Source organism: Echinops telfairi, unplaced genomic scaffold (genome assembly GCF_000313985.2).
Source record: "Echinops telfairi isolate 266 unplaced genomic scaffold, ASM31398v2 ScPeMD7_7424;HRSCAF=8462, whole genome shotgun sequence".
In the NCBI taxonomy this organism is placed as follows: Eukaryota; Metazoa; Chordata; class Mammalia; order Afrosoricida; family Tenrecidae; genus Echinops; species Echinops telfairi.
The window spans coordinates 8,029,299-8,039,776 of record NW_022111324.1 but is presented as its reverse complement, the minus strand read 5'-3'; the positions used below and the strand labels follow the sequence as shown (position 1 = coordinate 8,039,776).

Below are 10,478 nucleotides of genomic sequence, written 5' to 3'. Positions count from 1 at the left end.
CAGGTAACAAAAATGCAGGGCAGAGGAGGTGAGTAATGTAACTGAAGGGGGAGTGGACAGCAAGGGAGTAGAGAACAAGGAAAAATCAAGTATGACTAGACAGAGCAGATGTTTAATGTAGAGAGTGGTGTTTCCGCAAATCCTGGGAAGATAGGTAGGATCTACACAGGTGGAGCTGGGAAGGAGGTCCATGAACCCTCCAGACACAGGGGAAGGTATAGAAATGAGGAAGTGCAATGGATCTTCTGCAAACAGAGAGATGACTGTCTTGGCTGGCACCGAGGATGCTCAAGTGGAATGACAGAGGAAGTCACAGCTCAAGCGGTCATTTGAGGCTGGGTGTGGGAGGGTCTCTACAGAGTAAGAAGAATTGGGTTTTTCTGCGGAGAACAGTAACCCATACATTGTTTCTGAGCGAGGAAGTGACAACGTGACCTGGTTTTCTCAATTCCAGGCACACTGATGTATATAGTCTTTGAAACACTCTATTAGGAAGAGAGAGAGAGAGAGAAAGTAAGAAAACTAATTCCATAGAATGACATCTCCTCTCACAGGCCTGAACGCATACTTTGCAGGGCTTCTCAGTCTAAGAAGCACTAGACTAAGGCTGGGTCAACTTTGAACTCGCTAAATGATGCTGCACCAGCTGCACAGAACAGGGAGTGGGGAGGTCTTCTAGAAGCAGCTGCCACTGAGGCACAGGGCACAGGAAGGTACTACTACATGAGCTCGTGTTGCCTGGGGACTCTAAAGAAAATCGGAGTCAGAGAGAAAATGGTGGCGAGATGCCAGTGACACGGTGGAATTTTATCATTACAAGCAGTTAGATTCTAAAGCATTCTCTTGAACACAGGATTCGCTACGAGCCAACAAGCCTTGGTCTCCCAGAACTAGCCCTCCGCACCGGGGGATGCAATCTTTGCACCGCTCTGCACCTTTCTGCGCATGCCTGCAAAACCCTTGGCACGTGCAAGTTATCGGGTTACAAATAGCTCTTGGCCAATCAGCAATGCACAAGTCCTCAATGAATGCAGCTCAGCTCGAATTCGCATCCGCCATACTGAATCATCCCCCAGCAGCACGTGGGAAATAACGGCCCCCTCCCCGGTGCCCAGCTCACTTGGTGGGGAGCCCGTGCAGGGCGACCCACTGGACTCCAGCAGGCGGGGTTTCTACGAGCTCTACGCGCGCATGACAGGGTCTCTGCTGGCACCCTTCCCAAGGGTGCTGCCTAACTGTCCAAAGAAGAAGGAGAGTGACGCCCCCCCGCACCCAGGCCACCCCAGCCAGAGAAAGGATGGGAGGCCACTGCGGTCCAGGTGGACACAGCAATGCTGGTCAGCGAGGGCTCCCCCAGAACTTCCATGCCAGCCGAAGCAGATGCTGGGCTGGCGAGCACCGAAGGGGATGAAGTCACCGCCGAGTTACCCAGGAGAAAGGCCCCCGGGGAGCTGGCGTGCACTTCGGGTCCCGGCCCGGCGTGGCTCCCGCCACTGTTGCTGATGGTCCACAGGCACGGATAGGGGCTGCAGAGACACAGAGAGAAGACGATAGTCCACCGCGGAGCCGGACCCAGCGGGTGCACAGTTCTGCAGCTGACACTGCCCGGGTGTCTGCAGAGAGGCCCTGAGAAGCAGTGAGATGCAGCCGAAGGAGCTTAAGCCTGGGTGTCCTCAGACCTGCATTCTGCTACCCGCCTGCCGCCAGCAAACTTAGGTTTAAAACAGCCTTTCCCTTCCCTGGGCTTCCCTTGGTGCTCCTGAGAAATGGGTAAGGGCAAAAGGGGGATGTTTGGACAGTGTAAGAACCTCTCACGGGCAAGGAGAGGCAGCGTGGCATAAGAGCCAGGACCTACTGGTGTCAGAAAGGTGTCCTGGTGGCGAAGTGAGTTAAGCACTGCGCTGCTAACGGCAAGGTTGGTGGTGCTTCATGCAGATCGGCTCCATCTGTCTCTCAAACCCCTGAGCAATTCTGCTCGGTCCAAAGCGGGACCCACTGGACTGGAATCGACTCAACGGCAGTGAGTTTTGTTTGTTCGTCTTGGTGTTGGGAGCCTTGGGTTTGGCCCTACCACTTCTGAGTGTTCTGGCCTTGTTCAAATTCGGTATTCCCTCTGAGTCTCCGTTTCCACAGCCTGAGATGTGAGTGATCATAACAAAGACCTCCCTGGGTTGTTATGGGGGTTAGGTGAGAGAAGCAGATACAGGGCCTGGCGCCTGACAGCCCGCTCAGTAACAGTGGCTATTATCGTTAATTTTTCGTTCTACATAGGACAAAATGGAACCCTAGAGGTACTGTCAGGTAAGCGTGGGGCTGCCAATCACAAATTAGCCCATCAGCCGCTCCTCCATGCAGAGTTCAGGGTCTCTGCCCTGGTCAAGATGTACAGCCCTGGAAACCCTGCACAGGCTGCTGTGAATCAGAAGCCGCTCCAAAGCCCATCAACTGCTCCTAACTCTTTTCTTTTCTAGAAAATCATCTGACTTCTCCCACATCCTATTTTTTTTATTATTAATCCCTGTTTAGACCTCAAAATTGGACATATTGGTGTTGAATGATAATATCTGGAATTTATATAGGAGTTCAAGGCTTACAAAGCATTTTGATATGTTTCTTTGATTCTCGCCAACATTTTACATAGTAACTCATATTATTTTGATACTTGCTATTAGGCTACAGAAGAATGCACATTATTTCCATTTTGTACGTAAGGGAGTTGGAGCTCTGGGAGGTTAAGAAAATTCCCCAAAGGCACAAAGTCAATAAAAAGTAGAACTGGGGACTCAAAACGACATCTGTCAAACTATGAGTTCCTTATGCTTCCTACTTCTGAAGTCAAAACTGAGTACAGGTTTCTGCTATAAAATTATGTTTTCTATGTTACACTTAGTCCTGTTACCTGGGTTTGGAGGCAGGGATTTACAATCTAACCTTTTATGAGAGTATATAGGTGGTCAAGGTCTTCAATGCCTGCCCCACTCCCTGTAGTCAGTACTCATCTGCTGTCCCCCCAGTTAACAGTACTTCTGATGAGTTTAAGGCCAGTGATCTCAAACCATTCGTTTTTTTTCTTCTTAGAAAGCTACAAAGATGTGGGTGAAGAGAGATAGCAATCAGTGTAACATGAAAAAATAATAATTTCTAAATTATCAAGGGTTCATGAGGGTGGGGACAGGGAGAAAATGAGCTGATACCAAGAGCTCAAGTAGAAAGAAAATGTTTTGAAAATGATGATGGCAACATATGTACAAATGTGCTTGACACAATGGATCGATTTATGGATTGTGATAAGAGCTGTAAGAGCCCCCAATAAAATGATTTTTTTTTTAAGAAAAGCTACAAAGAAAGAAGGTGTGGCTAGGATTTACCATCATCCTTTCCAGGAATGATGGTCCATACTATCGTCGTCTTTGCTACCTAACCAGTTGGGCATGGAGTTGAATCCTGCCGAATCCTGCTTTTAGCTACCCCTTGGAATTCAAGACAACTGCTCAGACCAAGACAACTGCTCAGACCAAGCCACGTCTGGCTCCAGGAAAAGAATGGCCTAGGGTCGCCAAGGCTAATGTAGATCCCCAGACCACAAATAGCAAGTTGCTGTCATTTGTCTTACCTGGGCCCTGGATTGATGGGTCCATTGGTGTGGGGTACAGATAGGATGCTGGTGTGGGGTGTGGAGGATAAAGAGGTCCAGCTTTCAGGTCCCGAAAAAACTTGCACATTGTCACTTGAGCTTTCTATCAAATTCACTTTTGGAGAAAAAACAAGAGGTCAATCGATGGAGCAGACAAAACAGACCAAACAAGTGACCAGTGCCATTATGCTCAGGAACAAATGCCATCATGGTTTGTGCTACAGGCACCAAGAGTTTGAAGAGAATAGAACAAGCAAGGGACTTATAATTGCTGAAGAAATAAGACTAGGGATGTAGGGTACTGAGTACCGCCCATACGGCAGGTGCCTTTCATATTTTAACCATCACAACAACCTCTCAGCTCCATGTTGGGGGTGCTTTGCCTCCTGTGACACCCAGGGGCTCCTTGACAGTGAAATGAGGTAGACCTGTGAAAGTGGGCGGTTGGAACTCACCCAGAGGTACCTGGGAAGACAAGCCAGGCAATCTGCTTCCAAAAGGTCACAGCCTTAGAAACCCACTGGAGCTGCCCTACTCTGCATGCACAGCATCCCCAAGGAGGAAGTGACTCCATAGCAACCAACAAAAGACCCCCTGTACCCCTATAACAATACACTGATTGTATCCATACTGGTTCACCCATTGTAACACATGAACTACTCTAAAGTACAAGGTGTGCACAGGAGAAACGTATACCTGTGTGACAGAGGTGGAGGTGGTTGGGAATTCCCAGTATTTCCTGCTCAGTTTTTCTTGTAAGCCTAAAACTGCTATAAATATAAGTTCATTGTATGTAAATATATTTATATATAATGATGGGGAAATAGATCTATGTGCATATATTGATAGATTTAGTATTAAGATAGCAGATGGACACTGGGCCTACACTCAAGTACTCCCTCAATGCAAGAACACTTTGTCCTATTAAATTGGCATTCCATGATGCTCACCTTCCTGACACGATCACTGAAGACAAATGTGCAAATGTGTGCATAAGCAAATATGGTGAAGAAAACTGATGATGCTTGGCTATGAAAAGATATAGCATCTGGAGTCTTAAAGGCTTGAAGGTAAACAAGTGGTCACCTAGCTCAGATGCAACAAAGCCCACATGGAAGAAGTATACCAGCCTGTGTGACCATGAGGTGTTGAAGGGATCAGGTATCAGGCATCAAAGAACAAAAAATAATCTCATTGTAAATGAGGGGGAGTGCAGATTGGGGACCCAAAGCCCATCTGTAGGCAACTGGACATCCCCTTACAAAAGGGCCGTGGGGAGGAGATGAGATAGTTCAGGGTGCAGGGTAGCAATGATGAAGCATACAACTTTCCTCTTGTTCTTAAATGCTTCCTCTTCCCACCCCCCAATCCCCACTATCATGATCCCAATTCTACCTTCAAATCCAGCTAGACTAGAGGATGTACAGATAGGAACTGGAAACACAGGGAATCCAGGACAGATGATCACTTCAGGACCAGTGGTGAGAGTGACGATGCCGGAGGAAAAGGGGTAGAAAAGGGGAACTGATTATAAGGATCTACATAAAACCCCCTCCCTGGGGGATGGACAACAGGAAATTGGGTGAAGGGAGGCATCAGACAGTGTAAGATACGATAAAATGAGGGGCAGCGGGGAGCATAGTTTATAAATTATCAAGGGTTCATGAGGGAGGGGCAGCGGGGAGGGAGGGGGAAAATGAGCTGATACCAAGGGCTCAAGTAGAAAGCAAATGTTTCAAGAATGATGAGGGCAACAAATGTATAAATATGCTTGACATGCAATGGATGGATGGATGGATGGATGGATGGATGGATGGATGGATGGATTGTGATAAGAGTTCTACGAGCCCCCAAGAAAATGATTTATTTTAAAAAAATGTTTTAAACCCACTTGGATTACAAAAAAAAAAATCCTAAAAGGAAGAAAGAATGACCTGGGTCAACTTGCCCTCAAGCCCACTGGGGGCCCCAGTGCCCTGGATGAGCTCCAAGGAGCTCCAAGTAGATGTCCGAAATCTTCCTTCGCCTCCTCATAGGTGCAACAGAAAACAAGAACAGAGAGGCATGGCGAGGGGACAAAAAGGCAGGGAGGGGAGGGAAAAAACAAAGCCGACAAACCAGCTCACTGCCGTGGGGTTCATGTCCACTCCCGCCACCCTGTAAGACAGGGTGCAGCTGGCCCTGTGGGTTTCCCAGACTGTTCATCTTCACCCACGAGGTGGCTAGCGGTTTCGACCTCCTGACCTGGCCTTAGCTGCCCAACACATCACTATCTCACCGTGTCACTGGTGAGCTAGAAACCGTGGTGGCTCAGACTCTTCCTGATCCAGTGCTTGCAGCCCAGCCCCTTCCCCCTTAGTGCCTGCACCTCCCCATCTCCAGCTCCTTCCTCTACGCTCTGTTTCAAATCTGCTCCCCGACAGCCCAGTGCCTTGACTTCCTCCCACCAGCAAGCCCTTCACTATTGCCCTGCGGCAAACCCACCTCACCCCCATTCACTTCCACCCACCCCCACCTCTGCTCCTTCCTACTCATCCATCCTTCAAGATTCAACTTCATTGTCAATCCCTCCTGGCAGCCATCTCTCCCACTGCTAGATCTAAACGCTCTTTTTCCTTCCTTCCCCTGACACCTTGGCTTGTGTGAGATGTGGTGGATTTCTTAGACTTTGCCGTGCGTGTGTGAAACACCTGGGGGGGCTGGTAGACTCTGATTCAGTAGGTCTGAGGGTGAAGTCCAAAGAGTCTATCAAGGTGCTCCCAGAATTGTCTTATGATTACTTATTTTGTCTTGTTCTGGCCTTGAACTCTGCTCCCCACAGTGTAGAACAATGCCTGGTGCAGCCCGCTACGCTGTCTACCGACCCCAGGAAAGGACCAGAAGAGTGAGAACACTGATCGGGTTCTGGTCTCTTCAAGCGACTAGCTCTCCCCTCCTGGCAGCCATTGCTGGTGGGGAGGAGCAGGCCAAGAAGCAAACGGACACGTACTTGGTGCCCCAGGAAAACCCTGCTGCAAATACAAAACTTAGGATATGGCCGAGAAAGGAAAGAGGCTGAAACGAAATGCCCGCCACCAGTATGCCATGTGTTTCACGTACTTATGTTAATAAGGGCCTAACTCCCTGTCCTGTAGAAGCCCTGGGAGAATAGTGGTTACACATTGGGCTGCCAACAGCAGTTGGAAACCACCAGCCGCTCTGCAAGCAAAAGATGAGGCTTTCTCCTCCGGTAAAGAGCTGCAGTCTCAGAAACCCACAGGGGCAGTTTTACCCTGTCCCATGGGGTATGGGACAGGATTGACCCGATACAGTGACATTCCTGTACTAGCGTGTAAGCTCCGTGAAAGTAGGTCTTTCTCTATTTGGTTCAGGATTTTCCCTAGTAAACCAGCGCCTGGCATACAGTAGGCCTTCGAGAAATAGTTCATCCTTTCTCCTTCTTCGTGTTCTTGTTCTCACTCTTAGTATTACTACTGCTACCCTTCTTTTTCTTCTTCTTCTTCCTCATTAGCTTCTTTTCCTCCTTCTTTTCATTTCTCCCTCCTTCATACAAATCTAATAGCCAAACAAAACCTGCGCAGGCACACAGTCCAAACAAACACGGCCTCATTAATGAAAACAAAAAAGATAAACAGGAGCCCCAACTTCAAAATAACCAGACTGCAAAAGTCAGTGTGCATGGCTTTGCCTGCCTCCTAGTGACTCAACCAGGACTAAGAAAGTGCTCCTGTTCCCCCCAGAGAACGTCCTCCCGGGACAGCAGTGCTGAGCCAGCGTCCCACAGACACAGCTGGGTCATGCTACTGGGGAAACAAGCTGCTGCAAGGCAATGAGCTGAGTCCGGCCAACCAAGGGGCCAACCTGCCTTGGCTATAAAGAGATGCAGCTGACCCTGCTCGGTACATCAGCTCCCTGGGAGGGGGGGGCCTTTCATACCCAGCAGAAGCCAAGTGACCACATGTTTTATGAAATAATTATAAAAGGCTGAGATGAGTGGCATTAGATGATCAAATATTATTATATAAAATAAGAATAAACTGTAACTGGTAGTACAATGAAAGACCATACAAAAAAACTACTCAGTAATCATCTATAGTTGCATTAGATGTGCTAGCTGGAAAGCATTCCGTCTCCAGACATTTCCTTTTAGTAGCTGTTGGTACATCCACCACCCATGTCCCCAGGGTGTAGTTAGCAGCATCACTCACCTGTGGGAGAATGGTTTCTATGCACATAGGCTGAAGGGTAGGGAGCCTGCCGGTGTCCCCGGAGGCCAGGGTAGTGCTCGCAGCCGTGGTGGGAGTGGGGAGCAGGCAGAGACAGGGGAGTGGCATACTGGTAGTTGGTGGTGCCTGCTGTGTACATGCCATCCGGATTGGAAAAGATCCAGCCCCCCACTAGGACAGACAAGAGAAAGACACAGAGACTGTTTTATGAGTCACCACACTGGTGATCAGGGTCCCCTGGTTAGGATTCTGTGCAATTGAGACTGAATGGCTGTCCATTTGGAGAGACCTAGCCCTCCACCCCTCCTACCAGTTAACAGGGAAGCTGGCTTCTCTGGAGAGTCTTAGCAGGTCCTTATCAGGCTTTGGAAATCCTCTTTAAGAGACTTGGAATCATATGTTATATAAAGTGCGCTTTGAAAGCAGGAGTGAATGGAAATGTAAAAGTTCGAAGTTGCTTCTGACTTAATTTAATTAAAACGAACCCATCCAGGAGTGAAGCATTGGCTAGAGAGCTAACTCGATCTGCAATGACCAGGGAATGGGTCACACAGAAAGAGTGCAAACCAAGCCAAATTCATTGCCACTGACTTGAGTCAGCCCCATAGCAACCCCCAAGGACAGAGTAGCCCTGCCCATAGGGTATCCAATGCTGCAATCTTGACGGGAGCAGAATGCTGCGTCTTTCTCCGATGGAATGGCTGGGAGGGTCCAATCATCGACCTTTGGCTTTGCAGCCGAGCACTCTAACAATTACGCCACCATGGCTCCTAGAAAGAGGACAAGCCAGCAGGCCGTGTCTATAGATCTCAGCCCATGTGGGAAGAGACATGAAGCCCCTCTATCCGCACGGCACAGAGGAGACTCTGATAGCGCAAAGGGAGAAGGGGCTGGCCTAGCACCCCTTGACAGGAAGGGGAAAGGCTGCAAAATATTTCACAGAAGCTCATCAGGGACGAATGCCCACAGGAGGCTGGCTGCCTGTCAAGGAAGCTCGGGGACAAAGCCTGAGACTTGGGAGAAGGTCCTCCCATCCACGAGATCTCTGTGGAGAGACCCACAGATGGGGACCCAGACAGGCTGGGGCCCTTCCTACAGAGCAGCCAGTAAAGGGTTCTCATTGGCCACTTCGTGAAAGGGACATGGAGCGTGGTATTAGGGTCCATTCCCTCACTGACCACTTTTGATTTCTAACGAAGAAAAGTGTGCCGCATCTCTCTTACCACGCGCGGGCTCAATCCTTCTCAACCAATCCTTCCAGCCTCTGCATTGGCCCACTGTTAGATAGGCATGTGACCCCAGCGGCTCCTGACAGGAGGTGCCGAAAACAACACAAAACAAAATGTATGGGGAAACGGAATGGGAAGATAATGGAATTTTTCAGAAGCCTCCGCGTCAGATTGAGATTCTGATATCCAGAAGGCCAAGCCCAGAAATCGGACCCCAGAACCCGGTGTCTGTCCGCCTGTAACAAACACCGCTCAAGGAGTGTGCCGGGAGGCTGCAACACGTCAGCTTTGAACACCACTGTCCTGTCTGTGGCCCTTACTCCCCTCAAAGGCGGCTTGTTGTCCCCTGCCATTGTTTTTATAAAGGACTAAGGGCTCCGGCAAGTGGACTGTCCCATCTTCCCCCCACAGACAACCTAGTGAGTTTGAATGGACGTCTTTTAGCGAGCGCTTAACCCCTGCACTACCAAGGCGCCTTCACATGAAAACTAGAATTGGACAGCTTCATCGTTTCCATTCTTGCCAGCTGGCTAAAGGTTTGAGCCCCACCTAGAGACGTTCACTGACATAAGCCCTGACATGTTCAATTGCCTCTTATGGAACTTAGACACTGAGTGAAGAAGGCCAAAGAAGAAGCGGTGCATTTGAATGATGGTGCTGGAGAAGAGTCTTGAAGGTTCCATGGTCTACCAGAAGAACACACAAATCTGTCTTGGAAGAAGTACAGCCAGAATGCTCCTTAAAGCAAGAATGTCAAGACTTCGTCTCATGTACTTTAGACATGCTATCCGGAGAGACCGGTGCCTGGAAACGGACATCATGCCTAGGAAAGTGGAGGGGCAGCAAACCAGAGGAAATCCCTCAGCAGGATGGATTGACACAAACATACAAACAACTGTGCGGATGGTGCAGTATTGGCAGCGCTTGGTTCTATTGCACACAGGGACATCTCTGGAAGTCAGGGCCAACATGAGAATATCAGCTTTCTCAGAACTCTGCAAAAGGCAGAAATGCCCTATTGGGTCTTGATAGATTTGGAATGGACTTTCAACAGTTGAGACCATCACAAAGACGTCTGACCATGGAGAGAGCGCACTTTAAATAACCCTGCCTGCCTCCCGTCCATTCTTCCAACAACTCACAGTGAGAATAGGTCACATGCTTGCTCTCAGAGATCGCCTCGGGAACATCTTTCAGGTGATTTCTGAAAGAGGAAGGAAAGTGTGTCATGACAGCCCAGCTTATTGGAAGGGTCCAGCATCAAGCATATTCAAAACTCTCATTGGAGAGTAACACATTTTTTGGAATAAGAAGAACAAATACCTTTGTTCACAAAGTTACTCTCCTTCCCCTAAGACATGTGTCCACTTGTACTACCCTGTTTCCCCC

The 10,478-nt window shown here is 48.9% G+C and overlaps 1 protein-coding gene across 1 annotated transcript in view; it reads right to left on the bottom strand.

The window, feature by feature from the left end:
• Nucleotides 1–1,231: 1,231 nt before the first annotated feature.
• TBX19 (T-box transcription factor 19) overlaps nt 1,232–10,478 on the bottom strand; it is a 31,154-nt gene continuing 21,907 nt past the window's right edge. Inside the window, exons 5-8 of the mRNA XM_004706748.4 lie at nt 10,232–10,293; nt 7,843–8,031; nt 3,614–3,749; nt 1,232–1,526 (exon numbers count right to left, since the gene is read on the bottom strand). Coding sequence (XP_004706805.1) covers nt 1,232–1,526; nt 3,614–3,749; nt 7,843–8,031; nt 10,232–10,293 — 682 coding nt within the window. The remainder of the gene's footprint in view (nt 1,527–3,613; nt 3,750–7,842; nt 8,032–10,231; nt 10,294–10,478) is intronic.